The 21,329-nt window shown below is 40.3% G+C and overlaps 1 protein-coding gene across 3 annotated transcripts in view; it reads left to right on the top strand.

Moving 5' to 3' along the window:
* TMEM131L (transmembrane 131 like) overlaps window positions 1-21,329 on the top strand; it is a 190,022-nt gene that overhangs the window by 17,088 nt on the left and 151,605 nt on the right. For all 3 annotated transcript variants that reach the window (XM_073605325.1, XM_073605317.1, XM_073605333.1), the window contains exon 3: window positions 19,744-19,787. In XM_073605325.1, coding sequence (XP_073461426.1) covers window positions 19,744-19,787 — 44 coding nt within the window. The remainder of the gene's footprint in view (window positions 1-19,743; window positions 19,788-21,329) is intronic.

Here is a 21,329-nt window from a genome sequence, read left to right on the forward strand (position 1 = left end):
GAAAGTTGACTGGTTTAGCAGGAACTGGACAACAGAAGGCAGTCTTGATGGAAAGCATTCGATCGGCACTTGCAGCCAATGTTCTCTTAGGCTGTCCCCTACTCTGTATGAATTTCATCTGGTTCCTAAGGACATAGCCAAATTGCACTCAGTAGGTGGCCCTGCTGGCCTCTCTTTGTTCAACGAGAGAGAGAAAACAGCAAAGGCGCCTCTTAGTAAACCGTATATTTTAATGACACATTTTCATTAAGAGCACTCACATTAGAAAACTTGTTAGTCTGGCATGAGGAGTCTCAGTAGCAGCCATATAGGATAGCGTCCTCTGTTGTTAGACAGCCGTGTTCCTCTCCTGCTTCAGGCTGGTGTGTACGATGTAAGCTTCCGGAATACAACTACGATCCATAACGAGGCTGCCGGGCAATCATTGGAGGGCTAGGGCTCTGGAACGCAGATCCACGATATGCACTGTACTGTCAAGCGACGCGTTTCAGAGCATGCGCATTAGAGCGTGCTCTTTTTTCAAGCTAGGGAAGATACATTTCATTGCAGCCTTTTTAAGTGCTCACCTAGCACCGCCGCCTAATGGTTACAATTGATATTACAAAGGAATAAGTGCAATGGTGTGCATATATAAATAAGTAAGCTAATGTATATGCTAATTTTAATCTAAACCTGAAATAAAATAAAAATATGAATAAAATCACGTGTGGTTAGATGTATATTAAACTCGGATGCCTACAGATATAATATATTAATAAGTAAAATCACATGTGACTAAATGTATTTATTGTGCATACTGACACTAGTGTCTATAATTATAATTAATGGGCATGAACCCATCATATATAATTAAAAGAACGGGTATATGGAGAATACCTATATTAGGAATACAATAATAATGTCTCTATATATAGGCACATATATGTAAATGTGGTGTATAGTACTATTAAAAACAGGGAGAATTAAAATAATTAAAAATGAGTAATAATAAAAATTCATTATAAAAACAGCTCTTTTTTATACTGATATCAGGAGATAGTTTTACAGTAGTGTAACTAGAGGATGTGGGTGATGTTCTTATTAAAAAAAGGGGGCCAATATTATTATAAAATGGTGGATATTTCTAATTCTTCATTTATTCCACCAGGGTTTAGGGCATCCAAGGAATAAATCCAAAAAGGTTCTCTTTCACATAATCTATAAAATCTTTCAGCTGCGGGGAGATTTTTTGGTATTTGTTCGATAACCCATACCTCGAGACCTTCAGTGGATTTTGCATGGTGTTCACAGAAATGGCGGGGGACACTATGTTTGTCCCTCCTTCCTTCTATTTTTCTTCTGTGCTCACCAAATCTTTGCCTTAGTGGGCGTATGGTGCGCCCCACATACATGAGGTTACATGGGCAACTCAGACCATAAACTACAAAATCTGAGCCACAGTTGTAGAAATGATCAAGCATATAAGTTTTTCCTTTTGTGGAAAAATGCTTTTTTCCATGCTTGACAAAACCACAAGTTTTACACATGGTTTTTTTTGCACTGAAACATGCCCTTAAGGGGAATCATATGGGCCTGTGCCGGTGCAATTTCTTTTATGGGCTTTAAATTACTAGGCGCAATTTTATTCTTAATATTGGGAGATTTTCTGTAGGTAATTTTTGGATGATTAGGCAAAACTGGTTTGAGGTGTGAATCCTCAAGAAGGATTGGCCAATACTTCCTGAAGATTGCCTCCATTTGTGAAAATTTAGTATGGAACCTAGTAATGAAGCGCCCAGCTTGGTTGTGGACCTCTTCATTTTTGTGTTGGGTTACAGGTATAGATTGTGAATAATGTTTTTGTTCTTGGTCTACCAATGACTCTGGATATCCTTTATCCTTAAGTTTTTTTTCTCAGTAACTGGCTTTGTTCCATGTAGTCAGAAGTTCTGGTACAGTTCCTCCGTAATCGACAAAACTGCCCCTTTGGAATATTATCTTTCCATTTTTTGTAATGACAGCTCTTGTAATGTAATAAGGAGTTACCTGCTGTTGGTTTAAAGAAATTTCTGGCATGTATCTCATTGTCAACATGAAAAAGGTCAAGATCCAAAAAGGCTAATTTTTCTTTATCCATAACATGGGTAAAACTCAGACTATGTGGGTTGTTGTTACAGTGGGCCACAAATTTTTCGACAACCTCGACTGGACCATCCCAAATGATGATAATATCGTCTATAAAACGACCGTAAAAAATGAGATGTCTGAGGAATGGGTTATTATGCCAGATGTATCTGTGTTCCCATAATCCCATTGCTAAATTTGCATATGAGGGCGCAAAATTGGCCCCCATAGCTGTTCCTTGGACCTGTAAATAGTGCTGTTCATCAAATGTAAAATAATTGTGTGTTAAGCAGTATTTAGTGCAGTCCAGGATGAATGAGGCCTGTTTATTGCTCATATATGGGTCCTGGGATAGAAAGTGGCTGAGTGCTGCTATTCCAAAGGTATGAGGAATCGACGTGTACAAAGAGCTCACGTCTAAAGATATCCACATATATTGGTCTTTCCATCTATAGGGTTTTAATAGATCCAAAAGATGGGTTCCATCTCGAATATATGATTGCAGACTTTGTGCTAGGGGCTGTAGATGGTGATCTATGTACTTTGATAATCCGGAAGTAATACTGTCCATAGTAGCGATGATGGGTCTCCCTGGAGGATTGGTTTGATTTTTATGAATTTTGGGTATGTGATAAAAATATGGGGTCCGGTAGAAATCCCTACGTAGGAAGGAGGCTTCATTCTTATTAATGATATTGGATTGAATAGCCCCATCAATGAGTAGGTTTATATCCTTTTGGAATTCAGGTAGAGGATCAGAGCTTAACTTGTGATAAGTAGAACTATCTGCAAGCAAGCGTTCTGCTTCTTTAATGTAATCAAATCTATTTTAGATCACAATTCCGTTTTGTTCAACAAAAACCTGCTGGAAAATTTTCACCTAAACAGCGGCTGCTTGCAGTACAAGAGCCACAGTGGGATATATGTACGTCCGTGCTGTATAGTGTAAAGAGGAATCGTTTTAGTTTTCATGTATGACCAGCCTTATAAAAGCCTACCTACCTCTGCCCCTTTTGTGAAGGAAAAGATAGGGTTGTACAAGTGTGCCCTGCATATTCACCTTTTACCCATCCAAGGACAAAAAAAAGCCTGCACAAATGTCCCCAGTCATTACAGCACATACTGATCCTATACCCTAAAATAGAAACATGATCATTGGAGAAGAGAGCAACTGCAAATCCGTATATGAAGAACGATCAGCACAATAAGGAGCTTCAAGTTAGTAAGAAATTTAAAATAACTTGTCAAAAAATCATTTTAGGTAAATGTTACTATAGTAACCCAGAATGTTTACTTACTGAAAATATGCTATATTTATACATTAAGCTCAAGAAAGCTCAAACTTGGTATTAAGTTGTGTGAATGACCTAGCCAAAAACTTGGGCCAGATTCGAAGTTTCACAGTGCAATAACGTGTGTTAACTAAAGACAGACCATTCATTTTAATAGGATGCCAACCCTGACCCTTTTTTTTTTTTTAAACGCAGAGGACAGCAACATATATAAGGTGGCATGATGCACTGAAGTACAGCTTTATTGGGATGCCATTCAACTTAAATGACACCTCAATGCATGTATAGTGAAGTACCATGCGCTTACTGAGCTTTAATCATGTGATCCTGGTTTTAAAAGCCTCTTGGAAGAAAAAAATAAATGCTGCCTGTAGAGAGGCTTACCTGTCCTCTTTCCAAGGCACTAGTCTTTGCTCTTTTTCAGAGCTACAGTGGTTAAAAATTTCCTTGCAGCTAACACTCCTGGGCCACTTGAATACCTGGTTCCCTCTGAGGTTCCATCCACCTGCCTACAAGAGATCCGATACACCCAGAAGTATGTTATCCACTTCCCCTCAAGAAGATTTACCCCCCTTCATGACCAGGTCATTTTCTGCAATACGGCACTGTTATTTTAACTGACAATTGAGCGGTCATGCAACGATGTACCCAAATAAAATTTATCACCCCCCCCCCCGATAGAGCTTAAGTTACACTCTGCAGAGCTCCGTGAGGAGAGCTCTGAGAGCTGATTGGAGGGAAGAGACAGGCCCCTCTTCACACAGGAACAGAGCTGAAGCTGTCAATCAGTTGAAGATCCCTCCCCTGTTACATTTGTTACACTATAGAGGGAGGAATATGCTTTGTTCATATTTCATGTCTGAAGTTTACAACCACTTTTAATTATAAAGATTTGTATTGTAACATCTAAAACAGGGGAAACTTTATTCAGAGGGCCAGTTCACTTTCCTTTAGGGGCAAGACTGTCGTTAGTTGACAGTAAATATAGGCCCTGTGATCAATGGTAATAGGCAACTCCCTGTTTCAGTGGTGTGTGGGCGTAAAAAATGTCACAAGGTTGGTGGTCGGTGAGAGCTAAATTCTACCTAGCATCTGAAGTCAGTGGGAGGTAGAATAATACCATAGTCTGGATAACAGTGGAAGGAATAGGCATCGATTGGAGGAATAGCTCCCCATTATGTGTGTCAGTGGGGAGGTACTCCAAGATCCAGGCAAGAAAAGGGCCACAGTTTGGGGGGCACTGCACTAGAGGTAGGTCCTCGTTGGCTCAGTGCAGTGTTAGTCACTCTGTTAACTGAAAATCGGATAACTACACATGGGGAATGTATTGTTTTCTGTGACTTGAAAACAGCCTTTATGTGTAATGAGCAAATATGGTTGCCCAATGTACATATGAAATATTAAATTCGATATAGAAATAGAATAATATTATACCAATGCATGAACACCTATAGTTAGTTATGATGTAAGATAGACCTATAAAAGAACTTATATTCTCTGTTCCTGTTCTGTTTCTTTTGACATGTAGGGCTTATAAAAGTTAAGAACTGACCGCGTAAAACAATGTATTGCATATGTTCAGTTAAGTCTTTAGTTGTCTGCAAGATTGGTATGAGAATGTTCTCAGTGGAAAGCCAATTATAGAACTTGTCATCATGCGTACGTTTTAAATATAAAGCCACTTCCTGTGACTGAGTGGATGGTAAGCACTCTTGGGTTCTTGTACATGCATAGTGCTCTTCTTCTGTAGGTTGTACTTTGCTGCTTTAAATGAATGTTGTATGAAAGAATACACACGTCACGTATACACAATGGACATGCAGCACCACTATTGGAGTGTCTTCATGGCAAGGTCTAAAATCTCCCCAAAAACACAGCAGACCTATATTCCTGTGTGTAGTTCTCTTAACTCTTCCCACCCCCAGCAGCAGCTATATACACTGAACAGTAACAGGGACATATCCGTAATCGTTGACCTCACTCAGGGCCTATTTGTTATCATACAGTTGTGTGAAAAAGTATTTGCTCCCCTTTTTTATTTTTTGCATATTTGTCACGCTTAAATTACTCAGATCATCAAACTAATTTTATTATTACACAAAGATAACCAGAGTAAATACAAAATGCAGTTTTTAAATGATGGTTTGATTTATTAAGGCAAAAAATCTGTCCAAACCTGCCTGGCTTCATGTGAAAAAGTCATTACCCCCTAAACCTAATAACTAGTTGTGCCACCCTTGGGGGCAACATCTGCAATCAAGCGTTTGCGATAACTGACAATGAGTCTTTTTCACATTGCTGTGGAGCAATTTTGGCCCACTCTTCTTTGCAGAATTGTTTTAATTCAGCCACATTGGAGGGCTTTCCAGCATTAATGGTCTGTGTAATGCTGGATGATACAGCATCTATATTAGATTTAAGTCCGAGCGCTGACTATGCCACTTCAAACCCTAAATTTTGCTTTGTTTGAACCATTTGAAGGTGGACTTTGCTGTTGTGTTTCGGGTCATTGTCCAGCTGCATAACCCAAGTGCACTTGAGGTCATGAACTGATGGCCGGACATTATCCTTTAGGATTTTCTGGTAGAGCTCAGAATTCATGGTTCCTTCAATTATGGTAAGTCGTCCAGGTCCTGATGCTGCAATGCAGCACCAGACCATCATACTACCACCACATCTGACTGTTGGTATGATGTTCTTGTTGAAATGCTGTATTCGTTTTATGCCAGATGTAACGGGACTCGCACCTTCCAAAAAGTTACATTTTTGTCTCATCAGAACACAGAATATTTGCCTAAAGGTCATTGGGATCATCAAGATGTTTTTTGGTAAATGTGAGCTGAGCCTTTGTGTTCTTTGTGGTCAACAGTGGTTTTTGGCCTTGGAACTCTCCCATGGATGCCATTTTTGCCCAGTCTCTTTCTTATTGTTGAATCATGAACACTGATCTTACCTGAGGCAAGTGAGGCCTGCAGTTCTTTAGATGTTGTTCTGGGTTCTTTTATGACCTCCTGGATGAGTTGTCGTCATGCACTTGGAGTGATTTGTGTAGGCCAGCCACTCCTGGGAAGGTTCGCCACTGTACCAAGTTATCTCCATTTGTGGATAATGGCTCTTCCCATGGTTCACTGGAGTTCCAAAGCCTTAGAAATGGCCTTGAAACCCTTCCTAGACCGATACATGTACATTACTTTTGTTTCTAATCTGTTCTTGAATTTTTTTAGATTGTGGCATGATGTATGGCTTTTTGTGATCTGTTAGCGTGCTCCACTTTGTCAAACAGCTTCTATTTATGTGATTTTCTTGATTTAACAGGTCTGGCAGTAATCAGGCCTGGTTGTGGCAAGTGAAATTTGTGGTTAATCGCAAATTTGGGTGTGGCTTTCCAAAAAATTGAGGTTAATCACAGTTCATTCATGATTCATCATGGGAGGGGGCAATTACTTTTTCACATAGGGCCAGGCAGGTTTGAACAGCTTTTTTCCCTTAATAAATTAAATTATAATTTAAAAATTGCATCTTGGATTTACTCGGGTTATCTTTGTGTAATATTACAATTTTTTTTTATTATCTTAATGATTTAAGTGTGAGAAATATGCAAATATAAAAAATAAGGAAGGGGGCAAATAATTTTTCACACAACTGTATGTGACTTACCGCCAGGAAGCGAGTCCAGTTTCCTCTGTGCTGTGACAGGAGATTAACCAGCAGATTGAACCAAAAAAAAAAAAAAACCTGACCGCTTCCGTCGGAGCCACTGCACTAAGGCTCGATTCGCACCTATGCATGTTGCTTTTGAGCATTTCTGCAGTGTTTTTTGTGGTTTTTTTGAACATCGCTTTTACAGCGTTTTTGCTTTTTTTTTTTTTTTTTTTTTTTTTTTTAAACTGTATACAGAAAAAAAAAAACCGCAAAACGCGTCAAACGCTGTAAAAACGCTGTACTTGCGTTTTTGATGTTGGTCCATTGAATTCTATTACATGCAAAACACTGCATTTTTCATGAAAAAAGTCCCTGGCCCTTTCCAAAAACGCAGAGGCACAAAAATGCATTGATGTGAACATGTTCCATAGGAACCCATGTTAAAAAATTCCCATGCATTTCTGCAAAATGCAAAAAGCATCAAACGCATTAGTGTGAATGGAGCCTAACAATCCTATGTTAATACAGTGACCTCCCCCTGCTGAGCTATTGTCTTCTGACGGAACGGCTGCCATACACACGGATCAAATGTCGACAGTTTTTTATTGAACCGACCGATGTCGCCCGCCTTTTTGCCTTGTGTACTAGACTTATGAGAAATAGGAAAAATACTGCGCTGCCACTATACAAAAAAAACCCCCCGAAGAGCAGCAGTTTAACTGTGGGATACACACCAAAAAGTACCAAATATAGAGAAAAAAACTGCGCTATACCATAGATTGAATGTGAATATACACAAATGAATCATACATGTCATGAGATGATAAAATATGAATCTGAAAAATTCCTCTCATGAAATACCAACACCAAAGAAATAAAAAAAATGCAATGATCAAATCATAAAGGATCAGTGACAAACAATGCAAATAAGGCTGTGAATCAATATATGCATATCAGAGTTCATGAGTGATCTTGACTGAAGAAAATCAGAAACCTCTAGTGAAAGTGAGGAGAGTCCCAAAGAAAAGCCCCTCAATATTCTACGGAGAGGACTTGATTGTGAAAACTGCATTAAAACACTGCTCACAGTGATCCTTCACCACATAGATTTTGCGCTTACCACAAAGCAAGCAGTAAAGCCTTGTTTGCAGACCCAAAACAGGGATATCCAGCTGGTAGTGGAGCTTGTCTGTATGCAGCGTGACTGCGGGAGTGCAATAGGAGATCCACCCACTCGAGCTCAGAGGCATATAAACAAAGGAGAAATGGCCATAGCGTAAATCTGATAGGACATTTATTAAAAGAAGGTAGAAAACTTACATAAAATAGGATAAAAAGAGCAATTTGCCGGCATAGCGAGCGCCCTTTCACAATAGGATCGCGGTGACGTCAGCGTCAACCTCCCGACGTACGTTTCATCCACAACTGGTGTCGTCTGGGGAACCTTCCCCAGAAATGTAAGTAATCTTTTCTCAATTAGAAACGTTGAGTTGAATTTACTGGAGTGGACAGAATCTTCTAACTTCAGCCTGTTCAGTTTGTATTTCTAAACTCCCAAGATAAAATCGAATATATTGCAGCTTACTAGTCTTTGTTGTGGTGGCTGCATTTTCTTAACTTTTTTTTTTTTTTTTTCCTAGCTTATTTTGCAGTACTTTCTCCTGGTAATTGTGTAAATAACACACTTTCTTTCCTTGGGTGGATAAGCCACTACTCCACTATAGAGATCCTTTATAGTGGGGGCCAGCAACCTGTAGATCATGGTCTGAGCTTGCTGACCCGCCATCCCAGAGCATCAGAGTGCAAGGCAGAGGGACTACTTGTAAAGTTGGATCCGTAGTAGGGAGCAAGAGCCACATAAGCCAATCTCTCCTCTGTAGTGCTGGCTCCTGTCCCATGCGGAGTGATACCAACTGCACTCCACCTCTTGTCCCTACTAGCTGTCTCCTGAATGGTGCCAGCAGCAGGAAAGAAGAGATCTTCATGTCTGTGTGAAGCAATACACTGCGCATAATAATATAGAGCTGCTTTCACACTGATGAGCTGCAGGTTACCCACACGGTGTGCAGTGCAGTGAACCTGCAGCTTTCCTACAGGTTTGTTGCATTTATCCATAGACTTCTATTATATCCTGTGGGTTTGGTGCACTTTCTGAATGCAGGCGTTTTGATGCACTTTTAGAAAGTGCAGCACACATGTAGGATATCATATAAATCTATGGCAAAGTGCAGCTAACCCAGGAAAGTCGCAAATGCACTGCACCTCGCCTATGTAAATCAGGGCACATCAGTGTAAAAGCAGCCTTCTAGGGGGCTCAGAACAATAAGGACCATTTACATTTGGGGGTGGTAAAACCCCTTAGTTAAGATGTGTTTTTGCCACCCTGCCCCAACCGCACCCTCTTTAGCTGCAGTGACCAGTGGTGTACACATGTCGCAGCCCTGTCATGGTTGGTGGGTGTAGCACCTGCCAAAGATGACCCATTCAAGTGAATGAGGCCACTCTGGAAGTTTCCTGCATCCTTGTGCAGTACAACAAACAAGGGGTTAAAGCAGGTAGTGTTATGTTGCTTTCTCACCACCTGCTTTAAACCCTTGGACCTCGCAGAAGCATGCAGTTGGGAGGGGCTTGCAGAGTGGCCCCATTTACCTGAGTGGGTCACAATTGGCAGGCGGTAGCACCCACCAAAAGCATCAGGGGGTTTAATTCCTGCTGTAGCATGTTTACGCCTTTTGGCTGCTGCCTCAGCAGCAAGAGGGGGTAGGGATTGGGGGTGGTAAACGCAACCGCAGGGTTTTACCACCCCCCAACTTTACACGTGAACAGGTCCTAAGGGTGCCACTGCGGAATGCAACTAAGGGCTCATTCACAAGTGCAGCATACACTGCTGCTCCTCCGAAAAGCGATCCGAGTGTGTTTGACAGGTGGTGAGGAGGCGATATGTTGCCTCTTCACCACCTGATTTAAACCCATAATTGCCATGCAATGCACACGATTGCAACACGGTAGTACGGCAATTAAAGGTTTAAATCAGGTGTGAGGAGGCAACACTGCACCCAGTGATCTTTGACTTCCCTGCTGTGACAGCAGACCAGGGATCTTCTCCCTGTGTCTGATTTCAGAATTAAAAAAAGATGTGGCCGAGCACCCACTCGGCTGCCTCACTCATTAACAACACTCTGTGAATGGAGATCTACAAGATCCGCCATCCTTTGTGTCTGTCGGCTTGTAGCTTTCAATGAACTACTATGGAGCTGTGAGCGCTGTGGTAGTTCATTGAGTCCTCATGTCAGAATGTTTCGGCTTCCTCGTAAGAGGTACAAATAAGCCGATAACCTGACCGATCAGCAGGAGACCTGCATTTATTATTTGTTTTTTTTGTTTTTTTAAAGTGAACTTATCCTATAAGGTTGCCTACCCCTGCACTATAGTATCTATAGAGTTATGGTCATCACCCTAGACTGCTTTCCTTATATGGACTACAAACGTGTGTATCTCTTAATGTCCTTTTACGTGGGGGGGTGGGGCAATTGCTAGTTTACAGAACTTGGCTATGACAAAATATGTTCCTTGGTTTAGCTCACAGGAAGTGAAAATGTATTGATCGCATAATAAACAGGTATTTCTGTTTTTGCTGAATATATTCTTGGCTTTAAAAAAAAAAAAAAAAATTCAGTCACCACATCTAAGGTCTGTAAGCTGCAATGTATTGGATTTTTTTTAATCCTTTAACCACTTATCTACCAAGGTACATTTTTGTGTATATATTTTTTTTTTTCTGAAAAAATGCATTTGATAAATGACTGCGCAAATATTGTGCAACATAAAAATATGCAACTACCACAATTGTCATGGGTATCTGCTTTTAGAAAATATATACTGCTTTGTGGGGTTTACAGTAATTTCTAACAAAAAATGTATATTTTATCATGTGTGCAAACATTTTTAAAAATGTATTGGTGAACGGGTGGTTAAAATGAAAGCTAGAAGATGATTGGTTGCCATGCAGAGCTGCTCTAGATTCTGTCTCCTCCAGTTTTAGTAAATTCCCTTCATTGTTTCTATGTAGACAGGTGTGCACATAAGTTTGCATACCCTGACAGAATTGATGATTTCTTTTACATACCCTGGTGATTTTGGCTTGATAACATGCAAACAAGTTGACACAAAGGGGTTTGAATGGCTATTAAAGGTAACCATCCTCACCTGTGATCTGTTTGCTTGTAATTAGTGTGTGTGTATAAAAGGTCAATGAGTTTCTGGACCCCTGACAGACCCTTGCATCTTTCATCCAGTGTTGCACTGATGTTTCTGGATTCTGAGTCACAGGGAAAGCAAAAGAATTGTCAAAGGATCTACGGGAAAAGGTAATTGAACTGTATAAAACAGTAAAGGAATACAAAAAGATATCCAAGGAATTGAGAATGCCAATCAGCAGTGTTCAAACTCTAATCAAGAAGTGGAAAATGAGGGGTTCTGTTGAAACCAAACCACGGTCAGGTAGACCAACTGAAAATTTCAGCCACAACTGCCAGGAAAATTGTTCGGGATGCAAGGAAAAACCCACAAATAACTTCAGGTGAAATACAGGACTCTCTGAAAACATGTGGTGTGGCTGTTTCAAGATGCACAATAAGGAGGCACTTGAAGAAAGATGGGCTACATGGTCAAGTGGCAAGAAGAAAGCCATTACTACGCAAATGCCACAAAGTATCCCGCTTACAATACGCCAAACAGCACAGAGACAAAACTCAAACCTTCTGGCACAAAGTCATTTGGAGTGATGAGACCAAAATTGAGCTTTTTGGCCACAACCATAAACACATCATTTGGAGAGTCAACAAGGCCTATGAAGAAAGGTACACCATTCCTACTGTGAAACACGGAGGTGGATCACTGATGTTTTGGGGATGTGTGAGCTACAAAGGCACAGGAAATTTGGTCAAAATTGATGGCAAGATGAATGCAGTATGTTATCAAAAAATACTGGAGGAACATTTGCATTCATCAGCCAGGAAGCTGCACATGGGACATACTTGGACATTCCAACATGACAATGATCCAAAACACAAGGCCAAGTCGACCTGTCATTGGCTACAGCAGAATAAAGTGAAGGTTCTGGAGTGGCCATCTCAGTCTCCTGACCTCAATATCAATGAGCCACTCTGGGGAGATGTCAAACTTGCAGTTCATACAAGACAGCCCAAGAATTTACAGGACTTGGAGGCTTTTTGCCAAGAGGAATGGGCAGCTTTACCATCTGAGAAGATAAAGCGCTGCCTCATCTACAAATACCACAAAAGACTTCAAGCTGTCATTGATGTCAAAGGGGGGGGGGGGGGCAATACACAATATTAAGAACTGGGGTATGTAAACTTTTGATCAGGGTCATTTATTTGATTGATAATAAATGGCTTCAGCCAAACACTAACCATGAGTGAAAGAAGAAACTTTTTTGTGGTGTTATTCATATTCTCAAAAAAATAATAAATTCTGCCAGGGTATGTAAACTTATGAGTACAACTGTATGTAGTATTTAATGTATGTATATGGGAGAACCTACATTAGCAAATTCATTGTGCAAGCTCCACTTCCTGCTTAGTACAGTACAATGTTGATGTCATCCTGATCTGTCATGGCTGCCAAACAATATTTGTGAGTGATACTTCTGTTCTATACGGGAAATTGGGATCACCTGGTACTATGCCCTACCCACCTGGGTTTTACAGGGCAGGTGGGCCCCTCCCCTCTTTCTGTACCCTAGTCCAGTGTTTCTCAACCTCAGTCCTCAAGTACCCTCAACAGGCCATGTTTGCAGGTTTTCCTTTAATCTTGCACAGATGCTTTAAATCAGACAATGGCTTGGTATTTTGGACAGCTATTTTATCTGAGAGAAATTCCCAAAACCGGGCCTGTTGGGGGTACTTGAGGACTGAGGTTGAGAACCACTTCTCTAGGCTAATTGGGCAGAACTGAGCTTCACAGTTCTTTCTGGGAGGAATGGTGCATTAGCTCATGCTTCCCCCATGGTGACAAACATAAGAAAAGGCAGGCAGCGAGAGGACCCTGGGTAAAATGTCAATATATTTGAGGTCGGTGTGGGAAATTTCCTTTATTTCTAATGGAGTAGTCATTAGATACGGTACTTTTTAGGATGCACATCTGTGGATAATGTGGATGTATAGTATTACAGCAGGGCTGAGCTGGAGAATTTGTGTGTGTGTGTGTGTGTGTGTATAATATATATAATCTCACTGGCATACATCCACTGTCATATATTCTATCCTTTTTCACGATGTAAAAAAAAACAAATAAATTAAAACTGGAAATTGGAGGATCAGCTAGCTGCTCTTACCTTCTGGGCAATGGAAAAGGGGCAGCCAGTTACTGTCCACTACTCCATTGCCACAAGTTCCTTGCATTGCTTCTCCTGATTGGAGGGGAGAGGATCCTGTCCTTTAAAGAGAAAGTAAAGTCTTCCTCTTTAATTGTAGTTGCTCGTGCTGTTTCTTCAGGACCTGTGCCGTGACCGCTGGTACCGGGAGTGTTAGCTTAGCGGCTCTGACCAATCACAGCACCAGAGCCCATGAACCCAGGAGTAACTCCGGGAAAGATGTCCGCCACGGGAGCAGAGTGTGGGTGGCACCGCAGGGCATTGTTCTAAGGTAATTATTTCATAATGTGCTTTGTATGCAAGGCATACTAGCTAATTATGCCTTTTTTTTTTTTCAGAGGTTTACAACCTATTTAACTGCCTCTCCCACATTCCCAGTTTACAGTGTCTTTCTTACAACTTGCAGAAAGGTAAATCTATGAAAAATATGGTCATGGACCTGCAGATACCAATCAAAGCACGAGGTATATGTGTATTAAAAGGAGTATTAAAGTCTGTGTAGAGATTTTCAAATGTTGGAAGCCGTTCTTTTCAACATTCCATCCTATGTAGACTCCCTATAGGAAACGTGTATGGTTTCCATCACTTCAGTGTTTTGTTAAGAGATGGCAGGAACATAATGCAAAGCTCAAAACATTACTCTTTATGTGGACTGCTGCCGATTTCACCTCTTAAAATAGCTTAAAAAGATTTCTTTCATGACACAATGTGGGCTTAATAGCATGAGAGCAATTTGGTTAATGATGTTGTTTTATTGTGCCATCTTAGTAACATTGTGAAATATAGCTGGACTCTATAACACCCATATGTTCCTTCCAAACTTTGCGGATAGTTGTGTAGATGGTTTGTCACACTGGCAGTTTAGGTTTCAGACTAAATAGTTTAAATTTTTGGCTGATGTGTACATCTCCATTTACATTAAGTTACATAACTTTATTTCCATTACTGAGCAGACTGATGCCTTGAAATAATGCATGCATCATTTTTTATAGTAAAAGGTACATTCCTTTCAGAGATGAAAATTAAAGTGTATTTTTATAACCTCCTTTTTCTTTTTTCTTTTTTTTTCTTTTTATAGTTTTGGATAGTGTTGGGAAGATTTAGACCCTTTTAATTGCTTTATTTGCCCCCATTGGGGAGATGTACCTCTCTATTTGTACTGGGAGCCATTGTCACTGAGAAAGTGAGGGGGAATCCAAAATTGTAAAATTGTCCCTAGAACAAGAAGTGAGGGTGAATTTGCCCAATGGGGACAAATGCTTAAGTAGGGAAATGACACTCTGTCGGACCATACACGGAGCAAATTTCTTTCCTGCAACCCACAGGTTGTGGTATAATGCAGTAAATTGTATTTTTCTCTGCTGGTGACAGAAATGTGTTAATTAAAGCTGCATTAGGCCCCTTTCACACACTTTTTCCCATCAGGTCCGCCTGTCCGTTTTTCAGGTGGATCTGATCGGAGCCTCCAATCACTCCTATGGAGCTGTGGTTGTCAGCGGTAACATGTCCTCTGACATCTGCTGCTATCCAATCTGATCCTGTCTGTGAAAGATGGGATCGGATGAAAATGGACAGGCGGCGGTCTGTTATTATCTGATCTCCCCATAGAGGAGAGAGAAGGGCTCTGACGACCATCTTAGCACAGTGAGCGGAGACGGACCTGTCATCCGCCTGCTCAGTGGAGCGATCCCTCGCTGACCAAAGCGGAGTCCGCCAGGCAGACCGCCCGTATGAAAGGACCCTTTAGTATTAGGGTTTTTTTCAGGCTTTGATCCCTTTATGTTCACTTGGTAATCCTGGGAATAACACACCTCCTGTCCCTTGATGCCTACATTTGCTCCTCTACTGTTTCTATTGTATGGCAGTAGCCATGTTTGCCAGCCAGAAGTACATCTTCGCCAGCACACCATGGATCAGCAAACAAGATTGTCCAAAAAAGGTTTTTAATCGAAAACGGTCACATCACAAGGGAGGTCACCTCCCTTGTGATGTGACCGTTTTCGATTAAAAACCTTTTTTGGACAATCTTGTTTCCTGATCCATGGTGTGCTGGCGAAGATGTATTTCTGTTTGATGCTTCCAGAACCCAACTGGTAATCGTTACAGCACCCATTAATGTTCTATTGCCATTTGTCCGGGAACGTGTGCGACTGGAATATTGGATTGAATGTTTGCCAGCCAGGCTGGATCTTTCATATGCAGTGGGTATAGAAAAGAATCACCCCCCTTTTTAAAATATTCACATTTTGTTGATTTGCAGCCTGAAATGAAGAATGACACAGCTTTTGTTTTATCCAGCTTTATTCACTTAGTGCAACTTATAACATCCAAGTGAAAGATATAACACCATGTCAGAAAAAAAATCAAAAACAGATTTACTGAGTTGGAAAAAAGATCACCCCCTTGTGTCACTTTTTGTTGAACCACCTTTTGCTTTAATTACAGCCTTTAGTCTGTTGGGATATGTTTCTACTAACTGCACATTTAGACTTTGCAATATCTGCCCACTCTTCTTTGCAGAACTGCTCTAGTTCAGTTAAATGTGATGCTGACAGTTTGTTGACTGCAGTCTTCAAGTCATTCCACAGATTTTTAAGGCTGCTTTCACACTGGGGCATCGTCGGCAAAACGCATCTTTGGAGCGGTGTACACCGCTCCAAAGATGCTGCTTGCAGGAGTTTTTTTAAACGTCCTGCCAGCGCATCGCCTTAGTGTGAAAGCACTCGGGCTTTCACACTGAGACTGCAGGGAGACATTTTTCAGGCACTATTTTTAGCCCAAAAACGCCTGAAAAACGCCTCAGTGTGAAAGGGGTCTAATGGGGTTTAAGTCTGGGCTCTGACTAGGCCATGCAAGGACATTCAACTTTTTCTTGTACAACCACTGTGTTGTCATTTTTACTGTGTGCCAAGGTCATTGCCATGTTGGAAGGGTAAACCTTCTTCCCATTGACAACTTTCTGACAGGAGGCAGCAGATTTTCCTTAAGAATTTAATGGTATTTTGCCCGATCAATTTTTCCTTCTATCCTGACAAGTGCTCCAGCCCCTGCTGCAGAGGAATACCCCCATAACAGGATATTACCACCTTTACTGTAGGAATGGTGTTATTTGGATGGTGAGCTGTGTTGTATTTCTGCTAGACACATTGTTTGGTGTTCAGGTCAAATAATTCAATTTTAGTTTCATCTGACCATAACACATTCCATGTGTGTGTTTTTTTTATTGCAACCCTCCTATACAAGCTACATTTGTGGAGACTTTGTGATATTGTTGTCACATGCACACAATGACCACTCTTTGTCATAAATTCCTGCAACTGCTTCAGAGTTGCTGTAGGCCTATTGGTAGCCTCTCTGACCAGTTTCCTCCTGACTCTTTCATCCAGTTTGGAGCAATGTCCTGATCCCGGGAGGGTCTGTGTTGCACCAAATACATTCCACCTCTTAATAGCAGACTTTACTGTGCTTCTATGCATTGATAAATCCTTTTGAAATTTTGCAGTTGCACAACCAGGGACTGAAATGCTCCAGAAAAGCTCTTTTCATGCTGAGCTAATCAAAATGACTACAGCTGATCTCATTTCAAAGTCAAATGGCTTTGTGTGCCATTGAGAAGGTGATTAGCTACACCTGATTGAGTTTACAAGTCATTTTTAGGAGGCGGGTGATCCTTTTTTCAGTGATTGTTTTTTGTTTTTTTTTGTTTGTTTTTTGTTTTTTGTTTTCTCCTGACATTTCGGTGTTCTGTTGCACTGAGTAAATACAGCTGGTGTGTTTGTCATAATTTCAGGCTGCAAAGCAACAAAATGTGATTATTTTAATGGGGGGTGATACTTTTGCATACCCCCTGTATCTGCTTGTCTCCATTTTATATTTAGACCTCATGAATACGGACGTTTTTGCAGCTGCTTTTTTGAGCGTTTTTTACAGCTTAAAAATGCCTGTCTATGTTAGTCTATGGCTTCATGCCCACCTAGGCGTTTTTGAGCTGCAAATGGCATAGGCGTTTTTAAGCTGTAAAAAAAAACCCAGGACCAGTGGGTTCTGAGAGACATTTTTCAGCTGTAAAAATGCTCTAACGCTGATAAACACTCAAAAGCGCTCAAACGGCGCTCACCAATGTTTTTTAACGTTTTTCATCCATTGAAAAAGAAAAAAACATTTGAAAAAAAAACGCTAAAAAATGCTAACGCGGAAAAACGCTATTGCAAAAACGTTGCGAAAAGCTGTAAAAAGTTTTTAAAAAATCACTGCAAAGCTACTGGCATTTTCATAACGTTATTTGAACATCTCGTGTGCATGAGGCCTTATATGTATTTATTGAGGCTGTTAGGATAACTAGTTTACATAACCTTTATATAATTTCAGCTCACAGGAAGCAACAAGAATGCTGTGTTTCTGACAAGATTAACAGGTGTTTTCTGTACTTGCTGAAAATGTGCCTAGCCTGAAAAATGAAAACGAATGTAGCTACCAAATCGAAGGACTGATACCAGTGAACCATGTATTTGGTGGGGCATGATTTAAAAAATAAAAAAGGTCATGCACTTCCTTTGTGTGATTTTAGTGCATAGGGCAGCCCATTGATATGAATAGGCGGCCCTAAATGTGGCGCACATTCTGTTGCACATGCTGAGATGTAGAAGGAATCTCAGGCACTTAAATATATCAGTTAACAAAAATAAAGAGCAGTTCAAAAACAGGCTTTGTGTTTTTTCACAATGTTTTAATGGACACTTCCTCAGTGAAAGCCGCATAGCAGTATACAGTGCCTTGAAAAAAGTATTCATACCCCTTGAAATTTTCAACATTTTTGTCATGTTACAACCAAAAACATAAATGTATTTTTTTGGGTTTTTATGTGATAGACCAAAACAAAGTGGCACATAATTGTGAAGTGGAAGGAAAATAATAAATGGTTTTCAAAATTGTTTGCAAATAAATATCTGAAAAGTGTGGTCTTCATTTGTATTCAGCCTCCCTTAGTCAATACTTTGTAGAACCACCTTTTGCTGCAATTACAGCTGCAAGTCATTTTGGGGTATGTCTCTACCAGCTTTGCACATCTAGAGAGTGACATTTTTGCCCATTCTTTGCAAAATAGCTCAAGCTCTGTCAGATTGGATGGAGAGTGTCAGTGAACAGCAATTTTCAAGTCTTGCCACAGATTTTTAATTGGTTTTAGGTCTGGACTTTGGGCCATTCTAACACATGAATATGCTTTGATCTAAACCATTCCATTGTAGCTCTGGCTGTATATTTAGGGTTGTTGTCCTGCTGGAAAGTGAACCTCCATCCCAGTCTCAAGTCTTTTACAGACTCTAACAGGTTTTCTTCCAAGATTGCCCTGTATTTGGCTTCATCCATCTTTTCACCATCAACCCTGGCCAGCTTACCTGTCCCTGCTGAAGAAAAGCATCACCACAATATGGTCTCATGTGGACAGGTTCCAATGCAACCTGTCCACATGAGCCCATACTGAGAGACACAAGCAGGACACCTATAGCCTCTAAGTGTTTCCTTTATATTCAGAAGAAGGACATCTGTTTTTTTTCTTTTTGCCCCTGAGCATAAGACCCAGGATTCTCTTTATGGGCCTCAACTGGTCCTTTCTATGCCCTATGTACGTTGAGCCCGTTTGATGATTCTCGGGCTTGCCACTATAATTTTTATACACTGGGTCTCTAAAGGGCGTTGGCGGTTTCCGGTGGCCATTGTGTTGCTTTTTGATGCTGTTTTTAACCTTATGGAGTGTGCTATAAGCATCTGATTGTTGCAATTAGTTTCTATATCCTGTCTACCCCTGAGGAAGGAGTATCTCTTGCGGACTCCAAAACGCGTCGGGTGAAGGATCTATATATATAATGTAATGCAATATAAGTTATGGTTGACATGTACACTCCATGATATGTTTTTAATCTTGTTATTTCTAGAACCAATAAATATATTACTATTTTTTTATCTTATTGATGTGTGACTTCTACTCTAGTGCCGTTAAAGTCCTACCCGAGGGGAACCCCTCTTTTTGTATTTTGTATATTGGATGTTGGCACCTTGAAACAATCACTGCTATCTCTTTATAGTAGCAGGAAGTGTGTTATGGTCAGGATCTTCAGATAAAAAGGGAGAAAAAAAAAATGCTGACAAAACCAATGCATTTATCCCACCTAAAAAGACTGGTAAGCTGCAATATAATATTTTCTTCTTGGGTTTAGATACACTTTGAGATCCTGACAGTTTTTTTTAGTGATTCTGTTTAGTACTTCTCTGTTTTTGTGTTTTTCTTATGTCTTTGTGTTTTGTTCTTTTTAGACTGATTCCAGTCAGAACACAGGGGACCATTTGCAAGAGCAAAAGTAAGTGGTCATGTCTTTTTTGTTTTGATTAAATAATGCATGATGTTTGTTACATCTGTCTTCTAGTTTGAATACATGGTTGTGTTCATTCCAGATAGAAGGCACCCAGTGCTCCTAACCTTACCGCCAACTTATTTCAGAACATCCATGGAGCCTCAAAACCTTGGGTGTTACTTTTTGAATTGTTTCCAGAGCTTTGATATTCATTCTCTGGCTCACCCTCTTAGTCTCCAGGATACATTCATTATAGTTCCGTGGATGGCACTGGATTCAGAAGTTTTTTTTTTTTAACTTAACTAGCTTTTACTGAGGGATATACACTTGTGGGTACACTTATATCCAAACCAAGGCCTAATAATCTCTAATGGAGCTCACCCTTATACTGTATATAAGTTTGCAGTTTGTGTGCATTTTCCATGCATATTTCTTTATTTCAGATTTACGTGTCGCACAACAGACTCAATTTTCCTGTTCAGCTTATAATGTTGAAGATTTTGCATCTAACAATACCATTTTTTTTTTTTTTTTCCATGAGTAACGGGCAAAATACAAAGTTCAGTAAATAAAAACTTGAGGCTTACCATTTATCTGCAATTTTTAAGGGTTCTAAAAAGTTAACATTTTACCTTAGATCTCACCTTTCTTTAAAGTGGTTGAAAAGCTTTTGGTTATTTTTTGTTTGATCAAGTTTTATTAGCAAAGTGTTTACAATATATGCCTTCAAAACAGAGCCAAATCATATTAAGACAAGTATGCTCACAGTTTGACAACTCTGAATTTCTGAATTATGACACACAATGTGTGATGCAAACTGAAAGATAATGTTACATAACAGTAGTGAAGCATGTATATAGAAGGTATATTATCAAAACCTTTTCAGGTGGTTTATAGCAAATAAACAACATCCCATACCTTGTCAACTGAACAGGAAAGGGTATTTGAAAAAAATAAGGGGCCTACCGGCCCAACCTACGTGCCGTAAAATATGGTCTTGTAGGTAATACATAATATGGTCAAGCCTTTAGTGAGGACATAAGGAGAAAATTAGGAAGGAAGCGAAAGCAAAGTGAGAGAGTAGAAGGTGGGGAAGAAGAGAGGGGGAGGGGAAGCCAGTGGGAGGTTATCCGGAGCAAATAAGGTTTCACACTTTCGAAGAGATGAATGGGTCAGACTCCGAAGAGTATCTAAAATGGGACCACACAGTCCACATAAGCTTGTAGGATTCAGTTTTATCCTCCTCCCACACAATCATACGTTCCAAATGGTCAGTTATATCCATTTTGCAAGCCCATTCGGCCAGCGATTGGTGCTTCGACCTGTTGCCAGCGTCTTCTATTACTGAGCGAGCAGCGGTGATGAAATGCCTAACCAGGGTTTTCTTAATTCGTTTACAGGAGCCTGGCAACATGGATAATACCGTGATCTGTGGTTTGTTAAAAGTTTTATCTCGATTAAGAGTTTTATCTCGAGTCGATCAAACAAGTGTAAAATTTTATCCCAGAATGGGAAAATTTTCGGGCATGTACCCCAGATGTGGGTCAT

This window comes from Aquarana catesbeiana, linkage group LG01, assembly GCF_042186555.1.
Source record: "Aquarana catesbeiana isolate 2022-GZ linkage group LG01, ASM4218655v1, whole genome shotgun sequence".
In the NCBI taxonomy this organism is placed as follows: domain Eukaryota; kingdom Metazoa; phylum Chordata; class Amphibia; order Anura; family Ranidae; genus Aquarana; species Aquarana catesbeiana.